Below are 14,931 nucleotides of genomic sequence, written 5' to 3'. Positions count from 1 at the left end.
GTTTTCTGTTTATTTGTTACTGACTGTGGCAGGACACCTCTGCCTCTGTTTCACTTTATGTTGCTGGTAAATAATATGGTTGTAGTAGTAGGCTAAAGTTAAATTATTTAGTATGCACTAATTAAAGGGGCAGAGCTTTATGAGACATTTTATATTTTATAAGATATATTTTTTATAAGAACCACAATTAATAAATATATTTCAGTGAATAACTTATTGTTCAAATCTGTATATAAATATGTACATAAAGTGTTGTAATTATATTGTAAAATGGATGGATGGATGGACATTTAAAACCAAACTGGTATTATTAATTAGTAAGTATACATTTTTTTAGCCATTTTAGAGAAAATCATATCATTGTAGTAAATTATGCAAATTACTCGATGATGTCACGGTGACCACGCCCATAGCCACACCCATAGCCACGCCCCCACCGCACAGGTATCTTGGCAGTTTATGGGAAACACTTATATATATATATATATATATATATATATATATATATATATATATATATATATATATATATATATATATATATATATATATATATATATATATATATATATATATTTTTTTTTTTTTTATTTTTATTTTTATTTTTTTTAATTTAAATTTAAAATTTTTTTTTTTTTTTTATTTAAAAAAAATGTTGATACACATGTACTGTATATATACAAATATATAGCAGGTATTCCAAAATGTGACTTCTTCCCGGAAGTGACAACCAGTGGTGGGCGACCAAGCTGTTGTGCAGCAAGCAGCACACAAACTATCTGAGTACAAAACAGGTTTAAATCTTACTGCAAAAACAGATACGAGCAAAAAAAAAATCGAACTATGCAATAAAATAGATCCCTATACTTTATCAAACAAATATTTGTCGAGTAATATCAAGAATTATACGTCGGTACCGTTCTCAGATATCAAAAACAATCGTGCTCCGACATATCAAGCCAGTGTGCTCCAGACGACATTCTACACAACAAAACAGATGAAAAGCATGGAGGTCTACAACTTCTTTGTGTGTGTGTGTGTGTGGATCAAGGACATTGGTATCAATACTCTCCCGGATAAATATGCATAGTTTTTGCTCTGGTAAGGTTGCATTTCATGTTTGTTGCCTGCCCTTTCTGTTGCACGCACAGTGTTTGTCCCCGTCTTTATCAAAATAAAACTATAGATGTCAACATTGTGTATGTGCTGAAAGCTTCATTGGCACTCAGAAACAAAGGGTTGGAGTTGGGGGTTAAATCACCAAAAATGATTCCCGGGCGCGGCGCCGCTGCTGCCCACTGCTCCCCAAGGGGATGGGTCAAATGCAGAGGACAAATTTCACCATTAATCTTAATTTATGATTGTTGCCTTTGGTAAAAGCTTAACTTTTAGGTTTTGCTAACATTTGCCTTTTTTTTTATTTAGACACGCCGAGTTGATGCTTAGCGAAAAACGTGTAGCAAAAATGTGTTTAAATGATAAATGGGTTATTTTTGTATAGCGCTTTTCTACCTTCAAGGTACTCAAAGCGCTTTGACACTATTTCCACATTCACCCATTCACACACACATTCACACACTGATGGAGGGAGCTGCCATGCAAGGCGCTAACCAGCAGCCATCAGGAGCAAGGGTGAAGTGTCTTGCCCAAGGACACAGCGGACGTGAGTAAGATGGTAGAAGGTGGGGATCGAACCCCAGTAACCAGCAACCCTCCGATTGCTGGCACAGCCGCTCTACCGACTTCGCCACGCCGTCCCTACTTAAGTCCCCACTTTAAGAAATACAAATAATATCAATTTAATACTTAAATGCGAAATAATGACCACTGCAAACTAGGGATGTCCGATAATGGCTTTTTGCCGATATCCGATATTCCGATATTGTCCAACTCTTTAATTACCGATACCGATATCAACCGATACCGATATCAACCGATATATACAGTCGTGGAATTAACACGTTATTATGTCTAATTTGGACAACCAGGTATGGTGAAGATAAGGTACTTTTTAAAAAAAATTATAAAATAAAATAAGATAAATAAATCAAAAACATTTTCTTGAATAAAAAAAAAAAAAAAGAAAGTAAAACAATATAACAACAGTTACACAGAAACTAGTAATTAATGAAAATGAATAAAATTAACTGTTAAAGGTTAGTACTATTAGTGGACCAGCAGCACGCACAATCATGTGTGCTTACGGACTGTATCCCTTGCAGACTGTATTGATATATATTGATATATAATGTAGGAACCAGAATATTAATAACAGAAAGAAACAAACCTTTTGTGTGAATGAGGAGGGAGGTTTTTTGGGTTGGTGCATTAATTGTAAGTGTATCTTGTGTTTTTTATGTTGATTTAATTAAAAAAACAAAAAACAAACAAAACAAAAAAACGATACCGATAATAAAAAAAACGATACCAATAATTTCCGATATTACATTTTAACGCATTTATCGGCCGATAATATCGGCAGGCCGATATTATCGGACATCCCTACTGCAAACTCATGCATTATTCCACTGCTCCCTTGGACTGGAGTGTGAGCCGCATGCTTTTCTCGTCATCGATTCCACAAATATTGCACTTTTCGATAACCTCTCGAGGAACTTTGACGAAACATTTATCCTTTTGTACAGCTGAAAACAACACAAGCTTAGGGCATTTTTTCTTCGAGAAAGGCTAAATGGCGCCTAGTACCATTTGAAAACAGAGCTAGCTTGACCACCACCAGTATTTATTGGGCAGGGCGTGAGCCGGATGTGACATCAGTAACATTCCAGCAATACATGCACATATATACATATACAAATACACACGCACACACACACACATGCTATACATACAGTACAGGCCAAAAGTTTGGACACACCTTCTCATTTCAATGCGTTTTCTTTATTTGCATGACTATTTTACATTGTAGATTGTCACTGAAGGCATCAAAACTATGACACCTGTGAAGTGAAAACCCTTTCAGGTGACTACCTCTTGAAGCTCATCGAGAGAATGCCAAGAGTGTGCAAAGCCGCAATCAGAGCAAAGGGTTGCTATTTTGAAGAAACTAGAATACAAAATATGTTTTTAGTTATTTCACCTTTTTTTGTTAAGTACATAACTCCACATGTGTTCATTCATAGTTTTGATGCCTTCAGTGACAATCTACAATGTAAATAGTCATGAAAATAAAGAAAACGCATTGAATGAGAAGATGTGTCCAAACTTTTGGCCTGTACTGCACATATTAGTAAAACAAATTACTTAAGTAAAAATACAGAATAAATATTTTTATATTTTTGTAATTTTTGTAATTTCATTTTATTCTAATTATAATTTTTAATTCTGTGATTTTCTTTTTTTCCCCTTTTGGTTTCCATCCAACAAGAAAAGCAATCATAGCAGGGAATGTTAATGTGGTGCATTCAGGTGATTATTGGAGAGAGGCTGTTATTTCATAAGTTTAAAAATAAATTGTATTTGTTATATTTATGTCTATTCTTTAGAGCAGGGGTGTCAAACAAATTTTAGCCCAGGGGCCGCATGGAGGAAAATCTGTGCACACGCGGGCCGGACTATTAAAATCATGGTGTGGAGGGGGGCGTGGCCTGCGGGCCTGCAGCGAAGCGGGGTGTGCCAGGACCGGCCTCGAAGTCACCGACAGGTGCGTAGATGGTCCACCTGGGCCTTGTTATCTAATCACCTGTCGCTCTGTATAAGCAGCAACCGGGGGCGGGGGGAGACGGGGAGGAAGCTGGAGTAAGAGCACGAGCGAGAGCGAGAGCACGGACAGACAGAAGAAGAGTGACCAACGGACAACTGCTGAAAAGCAACCTGAGGGCATCAACATGAAATAAACTGTACTGTAATCCTGAACCGGGCTCTCATGTCGGTGATTGGTGGTCAGAAGGACCCACTGGAGGGCAACCTCCACACATGGCATTAAAACTAAACAAAATAAAGACAACTTCAGATTGTTTTCTTTGTCTTACTTTGGCCAAAAATACAACAAACACATTCTGGAAATATTACAATAAAAATATAGAAAAAAATACCGGCAGCGGTAAAGTTTAGATCCATGAAGGAAAGAAGAAAGTGAATGAATGTTTATAACTGAATACATTATGCATAAAAATGCGTTTTTTTGTATTATTTTTTTAATGAATTACCGTAATTTCCGGACTATAAGCCGCTACTTTTTCCCCTCGTTCTGGTCCCTGCGGCTTATACAAGGGTGCGGCTTATTTACGGCCTGTTCTTCTCCGACACCGACGAAGAGGATTTCGGTGGTTTTAGTACGCAGGAGGAAGACGATGACACAATGATTAAAGACTGACTTTTCATATACAGGTAGGCTGCTTATTTTGATAACGTACAGGCGAGCACTTTGTATTACTTTGCACCGTTGTATTATTTGTACTCTGCACGAATGCTGTTCGCCATGTCAAAGATGTGAAAGTTTGATTGAATGATTGAAAGGTTTATTGTTAACAATCCCCTCCGTGGTAGCAGGAACCCCTATATACTACGCTAATTACACATCAAAGCCCTGCGGCTTATAGTCGGGTGCGGCTTATATATGGAGCAATCTGTATTTTCCCCTAAATTTAGCTGGTGCGGCTTATAGTCAGGTGCGGCTTATAGTCCGGAAATTACGGTAAGTAATGTTTATGACAACCTTTTTCCAAAACACAATATAGAATGTGAGATATAACAGGATAATGCATACATTTATCATTTGTTTTCAAAACGATCACAAAAAAGGGGGACCCCAAAAATGTACTGTGGGACCCCATTTTTATGACTTGATGGGGTCCCCGGGACCCCGTTTTGAAAATTCCTAGCGCCAACACTGATGGAATATTGGTGTGTGCAAAACAGCAGCAGGCGGCTGTGGCCTGCGGGCCGGTTCTAATACTAATCAAATATCATCCCTGCGGCCATAGATAATTGGGCCTTGACTTATACATCCCTGCTTTTAAGTGATTACTGTACACCAGGGGTCACCAACCTTTTTGAAAGCAAGAGCTACTTCTTGGGTAGTGATTAATGCGAAGGGCTACCAGTTTGATACACACTTAAATAAATTGCCAGAAATAGCCAATTTGCTCAATTTACCTTTAACTCTATGTTATTATTAATAATTAATGATATTTACACTTAATTGAACGGTTTAAAAGAGGAGAAAACACGAAAAAAAATCACAATTAAATTTTGAAACATAGTTTATCTTCAATTTCGACTCTTTAAAATTCAAAATTCAACCGAAAAAAAGAAGAGAAAAAGTAGCTAATTCGAATCTTTTTGAAAAAATTAAAAAAATAATTTATGGAACGTCATTAGTAATTTTTCCTGATTAAGATTAATTTTAGAATTTTGATGACATGTTTTAAATTGGTTAAAATCCAATCTGCACTTTGTTAGAATATATAACAAATTGGACCAAGCTATATTTCTAACAAAGACAAATCATTATTTCTTCTAGATTTTCCAGAACAAAAATTTTAAAAGAAATTGAAAAGACTTTGAAATAAGATTTAAATTTGATTCTACAGATTTTCTGGATTTGCCAGAATAATTTTTTTGAATTTTAATTATAATAAGTTTGAAGAAATATTTCACAAATAGAAGCTAAAATGAAAAATTAAATTAAAATGTATTTATTATTCTTTACAATAAAAAAAAAAAATGTACTTGAACATTGATTTAAATTGTCAGGAAAGAAGAGAAAGGAATATAACAGGTAAAAAGGTATATGTGTTTAAAAATCCTAAAATCATTTTTAAGGTTGTATTTTTTCTCTAAAATTGTCTTTCTGAAAGTTATAAGAAGCAAAGTAAAAAAAATTAATGAATTTATTTAAACAAAAGAAGACCAAGTCTTTAAAATATTTTCTTGGATTTTCAAATTCTATTTGAGTTTTGTCTCTCTTAGAATTAAAAATGTTGGGCAAAGCGAGACCAGCTTGTTAGTAAATAAATAAAAATGTAAAAAATAGAGGCAGTTCACTGGTAAGTGCTGCTATTTGAGCTATTTTTAGAACAGGCCAGTGGGCTACTCATCTGGTCCTTACGGGCTACCTGGTGCCCGCGGGCACCGCGTTGGTGACCCCTGCTGTACAGAATGGTCCTCATAAGTTTAGAAAGTTGGCTCCCATTCAACGAGAAAAGGAGTGTGTGTGTGTGTGCGTGTTTGTGACGAGTTGTGTACATGCAAGCTTCAGACAGTCGTAGCTGTAAGATGACGAGCTCTCTGATCCAAAAACCTCAAAAAATGTCTGTAAGCAAACAAGCTTGTCAGAGTCTCCTGCCCATTGGTCAAGGACAGACACACACACACACACACACACACACACACACACACACACACACACACACACACACACACACACACACACACCGACACACAAACAATCGTACAGTCCAAAGACAGGTCTTTTCATGCACAACTAGACATTTTGCCAGTAGCTGGTGGCGGGGTCAGCGACCTACAGTATCACAATCGGAGGAGGCCAAGTCTCTTGCCTGCACAGATTCGTTACACACTGGTGTGTGTGTGTGTGTTTTATTGTGTAATATCAAAAGGCTTTTTTATTGAGCTGCACGGCACAAAGCAGCAGACAGTAGCAGCTGCTACTGGAGGGCAGCGGTCCACCGCTTTTAACGAGCGCGGCTTAGCGGGTCATTGGTCGTCTCCAGTGAACATGTAAACTCATCAGCACCAGCTCGTAAAAGGAAAGATGGTGTGCTTTTTGACGCCATTTGATTGTCACTCGAGCCTCTCTACGCCCGCTCTTGGACTATAATCGACAATATGGATAAGGGCATTTTTGTTTTCGACCTCTCTCGCCAAAGTTCTCCTGTCCCCACATCCAAGGGAGGACTCGAGTAATTTTCAATAATATCATGACAAAAAGGGCTGAGCGAGAGCGGAGGTGAAATGTCAACTGATAACACGACCGCCATTTTAAATGTCAATGTTTAGTTTTCTTATTCATGTCAGGGCAACACTATTATACAGTGGTGTCCTCTGCAGTGGACATCCGAGTTTTGCATAACAGAGCTATTTTTTTTCTGAAACAGTAACTTTGACAAAAAACTGTCCACTCCTGCTTCTCAGGAGGTTCTATGACAGGCTCTTTGCCAGCTTTCATGCGGCTCTCACAAGTGGACATAGAGGTTTTAAAGGCCTACTGAAAGCCACTACTACCGACCACGCAGTCTGATAGTTTATATATCAATGATGAAATCTTAACATTATAACACATGCCAATACGGCCGGGTTAACTTATAAAGTGACATTTTAAATTTGCCGCTAAACTTCCGGTTCGAAACACCTCTGAGGATGACGTATGCGCGTGACGTAGCCCGGCGAACACGGGTATGCCTTCCACATTGAAGCCAATACGAAAAAGCTCTGTTTTCATTTCATAATTCCACAGTATTCTGGACATCTGTGTTCGTGAATCTGTCGCAATTATGTTCATTGCATTATGGAGAAGGAAGCTGAGCAAGCAAAGAAGAAAGTTGTCGGTGCGAAATGGACGTATTTTTCGAACGTAGTCAGCAACAACAGTACACAGCCGGCGCTTCTTTGTTTACATTCCCGAAAGATGCAGTCAAGATGGAAGAACTCGGATAACAGAGACTCTAACCAGGAGGACTTTTGACTTCGATACACAGACGCCTGTAGAGAACTGGGACAACACAGACTCTTACCAGGATTACTTTGATTTGGATGACAAAGACGCAGACGTGCTACTGTGAGTATGCAGCTTTGGCTTCTAAACATTTGATCGCTTGACCGTATGTGCGCAACTTTTTTTTGCGTATGTACGTAACTTTTTTAAAATATATAAGCTTTATGAACCTTGGGTTAGGTGAACGGTCTTTTGGGCTGAGTGATTGTGTGTGTTGATCAGGTGTTTGAATTGTATTGGCGTGTTCTATGGAGCTAGGAGCTAGCAGAGGAGCTAGGAGCTAGCGTAACAAACACGCAGGTGTTTTTATGCGGGATTAATTTGTGGCATATTAAATATAAGCCTGGTTGTGTTGTGGCTAATAGAGTATATATATGTCTTGTGTTTATTTACTGTTGTAGTCATTCCCAGCTGAATATCAGGTCACCCCCGGCTCTCACAGCATCTTCCCTATCTGAATAGCTTCAACTCCCCACTAGTCCTTCACTTGCACTTTACTCATCCACAAATCTTTCATCCTCGCTCAAATTAATGGGGAAATTGTCGCTTTCTCGGTCCGAATCTCTCTCACTTCATGCGGCCATCATTGTAAACAATAGGGAACTTTGCGTATATGTTCAACTGACTACGTCACGCTACTTCCGGTAGGGGCAAGCCTTTTTTTTATCAGATACCAAAAGTTGCAATCTTTATCGTCGTCGTTCTATACTAAATCCTTTCAGCAAAAATATGGCAATATCGCGAAATGATCAAGAATGACACATAGAATAGATCTGCTATCCCCGTTTAAATAAAAAAAATTCATTTCAGTAGGCCTTTAATTAGTGGTTGCCAGTGTTCTGTACTACATCGTAGTGTGCTGGGGGGGGCAGCATATCTAAGAAGGACAGCTCCAGACTGGAGAAACTGATCAGGCGGGCCGGTTCTACGATCGGACTAAAACTGGACTCACTGGTGACGGTGGCAGAGAAGAGGACTGTGGAAAAACTAGTGAGCATCCTGGATGATGCCAGTCACCCTCTGCATACCGTTGTCAGTAGCCAGAGGAGCCTGTTCAGTGCTAGACTGCTTCATCCCAAGTGCAGGACTAATAGACTAAAAAACTCCTTTGTCCCACACGCCATTAGACTGTACAACTCCTCTCTGGGAGGGAGGGGGGGTGTTAGAATGACGGGGGATGCAAAACAATAACAGTGTAATACGTTTTTCATAACATGGTCACTAATGCCTAGTTTCTCTTGTTATATTCTTATTTTACTCTTATATTTGTATTCTCATCGATGCTTTTTGTTTTTATTCTATTGTAATATTTTTCTATTTTGTTTCCATTTATACCCCCATTATTTACTTTTTTAAATTCGATCTCAATTCTGTACACTGCTGCTGGAATTTTAATTTTCCTGAGGGAACTCTCCTGAAGGAATCAATAAAGTACTATCTATCTATCTATCTATCTATCTATCTATCTATCTATCTATCTATCTATCTATCTATCTATCTATCTATCTATCTATCTATCTATCTATCTATCTATCTAACCGCAAGAGGCAGAGCACACATTTCTATTAATTTAATAAACGGAATGGGAATTAATTAAACGGTTTCTTATCACAAATACACTGTTTTTAAAAGTTGCAGGTGAAGCAAAAAATTTTTTTAAATTGCATCAATATACCGGATTTTCCGGACTACAAGGCACACTTAAAATCTTTTTTTTTTCTCAAAACTCGACAGTGCGCCTTATAACCCGGTGAGTCTAATGTACGGAATAATTCCGGTTTTGCTTACCGACCTCGAAGCTATTTTATTCGGCACATGGTGAAATGATAAGTGTGACCAGTAGATGGCAGTCATACATAAGAGATACGTGTAGACTGCAATATGACTCAAGTAAACAACACCAACATTTTATATGTTCCATTGAAAATACGGAACATTTCACACTGCGCTCAAAAATCTATCGAAACGTTTTAGTACGACTTTGGTAAGCTATGAAGCCGCACAGCTTGATTGTATTATCATGATGGAGTATTGTTATGGTGTGTGTATAAGGTAAGACATTATCTGGCGTTTTGTTTCGCAATATTATGGAAAAGCAACTTTTATTACCTTCTGGTACCTGCTGATCTGTATTTGGGATCTGCATGAGTCTTGAAAATTGTCCATAAGCTTCTTTCTTCTTTTTCTCTATCTTCTTATTATGGGACATTCATCCTCCGCTGTTGCCATTTCTAATATAAAGTAGTGTAAAGTTCTTACTTATATCTGTCAGTAAACTCGCCATGAAAGCGCTAAAACATACCGGTGTAGTGAGTTTATATTATTCACCCAAGGAACTTTAGTTATTCGACAGTTCCGGTCTGTCGTTTTTTCATGGGACACATTGTTGTAGTTTCCGGATGAGGAGATACTGCTCCGTTATTGATTAAAGTAAAGTCTGAATGTCATTCGAACAATTAGCTCCATCTTTTGACACTTCTTCCACTCCCGTCCTTGCACGCTACACCGCTACAACAAAGATGACGGGGAGAAGACGCTGTCGAAGGTGAGCCACGTATATAAGACCGCCCACAAAACGGCGCAGCCTGAAGCGACTGTCAGAAAGCGGCTTGAAGATGATCTGTAAAACATCATCTATGCAACATTTTGACCAAAGAACTACCATTACATGTTATGTAGACCACAAGATAGTGTTTTACATTTAGAGCAAAACAAATAATAGTATCACTCCTTTAATGCGCTTGGTGCGCCTTATATATGAAAAATTATCGAAAATAGACCATTCCGGCAGTGCGTCTTATAATCGGGTCCGCAAAATACGGTACATGAATTAAAGATGCATTAATAATACATTTGTAATTGAATTGTGGCTCTTGAATCTTAATCGTAATCGAATCGTGAGGTGCCCAACGATTCTCCCCTCTAATGTATTCCATGTTATTTTTAACTGCCCAAGATCATTTCTATTGCATTTTAGCAGTTTAATAGCAGTTTAACTCATTTACGCTCATCAAAGCTCTGAGAATTCCGCATTTTTTTCTGGCGCCATATTGTGGTTAAGGAGTACAATTACACCAAAACAATATTTTCTTGTTTTTCAATTTGCAATAAGGAGATTAATTTGGTTTTAATGTATAGTAATATACCAGGATTACAGTTTGTGAAATAATAGCATTTATAATAGGATTCAATGGGGGCGAAACAGTTCTTAAAAGAAAGTGAGCATTCATTACTTTTATATCCTATTAATAACTTGGGATGTCCGATGATGGATTTTTGCCGATATCCGATATTCCGATATTGACCAAACCTTTAATTACCGATACCGATATAAACCGATACCAATATCAACCGATACCAATATATACAGTCGTGGAATTAACACATTATTACGCCTAATTTGGACAACCAGGTAAGGTGAAGATAAAGTCCTTTTTAAAAATAAAAAATAAAAAAAAAATAAGATAAATAAATTAAAAACATTTTCTTGAATAAAAAAGAAAGTAAAACAATATAAAAACAGTTACATAGAAACTAGTAATGAATGAAAATGAGTAAAATTAACTGTTAAAGGTTAGTACTATTAGTGGACCAGCAGCACGCACAATCATGTGTGCTTACGGACTGTATCCCTTGCAGACTGTATTGATATATATTGATATATAATGTAAGAACCAGAATATTAATAACAGAAAGAAACAACTCTTTTGTGTGAATGAGTGTAAATGGGGGAGGGAGGTTTTTTGGGTTGGTGTACTAATTGTAAGTGCATCTTGTGTTTTTTATGTTGATTTAATATAAAAAAAATAATAATAAAAAAAACAAACGATACCAATATATATAAAAAAACGATGCCGATAATTTCCGATATTACATTCTAAAGCATTTATCGGCAGGCCGATATTATCGGACATCTCTATGCCCTTTGAGACACTTGTGATTTAGGGCTATATAAATAAACATTGATTGATTGATTGATATTAATAACCGTGCAATAAAATAAAATAAAAACAACTTCACAATATATGTCACATTTACCCATTCACACACACGTTCACACACCGACAATAAAAATAAAAGATAGCCCCACTTACTGGTGTCAGTGGTGTCGTACTGGGAGTCTTTCTGCAGCTCGTATATGTCTACCTCCACTCGGGCTCGCACCGGACCCTCAATCGCACTGTTGATGTTTTCCCTGGCCAGGGACAGCGCCAGACGCTCGCCGCGCCCACACACCGACTGGTCGTCCAGGATGGCCGCTACATGGAGGATGCACGAGAGACGAAAAAGACATAGTGAAGGCCATGATGATGTACACCCGCCAAGGCTCACCTGTCCAAGACCTGGCTGAGGTCAATAACGTGGCAGTGATCATTTGACTAATTTGCTCCTAAAACCCTCTTATAGAGGACTATAAAAGGAATTTCTTATTTCCTGTTAAAAAAAACAAATAATGACAAAAAATTTAAAAAAATTGATAAAAAACAATAAAATATGTTTAATGTGAATTAAAATCTCACTGTAAAGTCAGTTTGACATAATGGCTAATGTCAGGTTCAAACACTGATGACATCTATTAAACAAGACAAGAAGCAAAGAATTAAACAGAGACAGAATTTAATTTGGCTCAATTGTACTCTTGTACAGTCTCCACCACACTCTGACGAAAGATTGTACGCCTCCTCTTTTATTTGGACTTTCCCTGATTACATGGCAACAGCTGTTTCTAAGGGAGGGGGGTCGTAAACAGCCATCGCCTTTGATTAAAAACAGTTCAAAGAAAAGGTCGTAAAACAGTTAAACGAAAAGGTCCCTGGAGCTTGGGCCGGTCCTGCTTCCTCTCCACTTTGTAGATCTCTGGTCAAGACAACATCTTTCTGTGGATTGCAATACATCAAAGAAACAGAACACCTTCATGTTGCTTCCCATCCTACACAGTGGAGTTTTACAAGCCTTCTTCTTGGTAGCATCAAAGACAGCTTTTGTCTTCTCGCCGGGAACTCATGGCAACTCAAAGCTTTGTCATAACTTAGATACGATTATTCTGACAGCCAATACAACAGGAATGTTTGCAGAAATTCTTTAGATGTATTGAATTACTTTTTTCTGTCATGACCGGTCCACACAGGTCATGTCTTGCTGTGTCTTAGTTTGTGGTTTTCCTCTGTTTAAGGTGTATTTCTGTTTCAGCGTTCCTTTCCGTGGTTACCCCTGGTTGCTCGGGGCACTGATTGAACACTACAGCCTTTGTTTTGTTGATTGGGAGTCTCACCTGTGCCCGATCGCAATCATGCCCCTATTAAGACTTGTCTAGCGTCCAGTCGGCCCAGGATCATTGTTCCCCCCTGCTGACCCTTTGTCATCGCTGCTGTCCAGTTCATTTGAGCTTTTAGCTTCACACTATGACCTTCGCTCAGGTACACTTTATGCGATGTTAAGTTGTGCACTTCCGAGCACCACGTTCCTCTTTTTGGATTTTTGCCTTGTCTTTGGAATTGAAAGACTCTTAGCTGCACGCTGCTTCTGTGCTTCTGGGTCCTGGGAACACCACCGTCATGATTATTAGTGATTCCCAGAGCCCAAAAAAGTCTGCGGACTATAGGGCGTTTTCTATTGGGGCTCCAGTACTATGGAATGCCCTCCCGGTAACAGTTAGAGATGCTACCTCAGTAGAAGCATTTAAGTACCATCTTAAAACTCATTTGTATACTCTAGCCTTTAAATAGACCCCCTTTTTAGACCAGTTGATCTGCCGTTTCTTTTATTTTCTGCTCTGCCCCCTTCTCCCTTGTGGAAGGGGGGGCACAGGTCCGATGGCCATGGATGAAGTACTGGCTGTACAGAGTCGGGACCCGGGGTGGACCGCTTGCCTGTGCATCGGTTGGGGACATCTCTGCGCTGCTCGGGACAGTTTCCTGCTGGCCCCACTATGGACTGGACTCTCACTATTATGTTAGATCCACTATGGACTGGACTTTCACCATATTATGCTAGACCCACTCAACGTCCATTGCATGCGGTCTCCCCTAGGGGAGACCCACATCTGCGGTCCTCTCTAAAGTTTCTCATTGACGTCCCACTCGGTTGAGTTTTTCTTTGCCCTGATGTGGGATCTGAACCGAGGTTGTCGCTGTGGCTTGTGCAGCCCTTTGAGACACTTGTGATTTAGGGCTATATAAATAAACATTGATTTATTGATTGATTATGCGACGTGAACGCAACATATTCACTTTAAATATTAATGGATATTTTTTTAAACCAAAACGACTTTAAAACGAAATATTACCGTATTTTCCGGACTATAAGAAGGCGCAATTAAAATCCTTAAATGTTCTCAAAAATGGACAGTGCGCCTTATAACCCGGTGCGCCTAATCTACGGCATAATTCTGGTTGTGCTTACCCACCTCGAAGCTATTATATTTGGTACTTGGTGTAATGGTAAGTGTGACCAGTAGATGGCAGTCACGCATAAGAGATACACTACCGTTCAAAAGTTTGGGGTCACATTGAAATGTCCTTATTTTTGAAGGAAAAGCACTGTACTTTTCAATGAAGATAACTTTAAACTAGTCTTAACTTTAAAGAAATACACTCTATACATTGCTAATGTGGTAAATGACTATTCTAGCTGCAAATGTCTGGTTTTTGGTGCAATATCTACATAGGCGTATAGAGGCCCATTTCCAGCAACTATCACTCCAGTGTTCTAATGGTACAATGTGTTTGCTCATTGGCTCAGAAGGCTAATTGATGATTAGAAAACCCTTGTGCAATCATGTTCACACATCTGAAAACAGTTTAGCTCGTTACACAAGCTACACAACTGACCGTCCTTTGAGCAGATTGAGTTTCTGGAGCATCACATTTGTGGGGTCAATTAAACGCTCAAAATGGCCAGAAAAAGAGAACTTTCATCTGACACTCGACAGTCTATTCTTGTTCTTGGAAATGAAGGCTATTCCACTAAATTGTTTGGGTGACCCCAAACTTTTGAACGGTAGTGTACGTGTAGACTGCAATATGATGCCAGGAAACAACACGAAAACTTTAGATGTTCCATTGAGGATATAGAACATTACACACGGTGCTCAAAAATCTGTCAAAATGTTTTTAGTACGACTTCGGTAAGCTGTGAAGCCGCACCGCTTAATAGTCGGCGCTTTAAACATACGAGTATTATCATGGTGTGTGTAGAAGGACCGCAAAATGGCACCTATTAGCAGACATTAT

At 38.6% G+C, this 14,931-nt stretch overlaps 1 protein-coding gene across 2 annotated transcripts in view; it reads right to left on the bottom strand.

Annotated features, from left to right (window-relative positions):
- Window positions 1-14,931, bottom strand: part of grik5 (glutamate receptor, ionotropic, kainate 5) — a 459,142-nt gene that overhangs the window by 143,421 nt on the left and 300,790 nt on the right. For both annotated transcript variants that reach the window (XM_062063911.1, XM_062063910.1), the window contains one exon: window positions 11,794-11,958. In XM_062063911.1, the coding sequence (XP_061919895.1) occupies window positions 11,794-11,958 (165 nt within the window). The remainder of the gene's footprint in view (window positions 1-11,793; window positions 11,959-14,931) is intronic.

The sequence above is a fragment of the Entelurus aequoreus genome, linkage group LG11, assembly GCF_033978785.1.
Source record: "Entelurus aequoreus isolate RoL-2023_Sb linkage group LG11, RoL_Eaeq_v1.1, whole genome shotgun sequence".
NCBI lineage: Eukaryota > Metazoa > Chordata > Actinopteri > Syngnathiformes > Syngnathidae > Entelurus > Entelurus aequoreus.
Note: the sequence above shows the minus strand (reverse complement) of the source record. Positions and strands in the feature narration are given on the sequence as shown.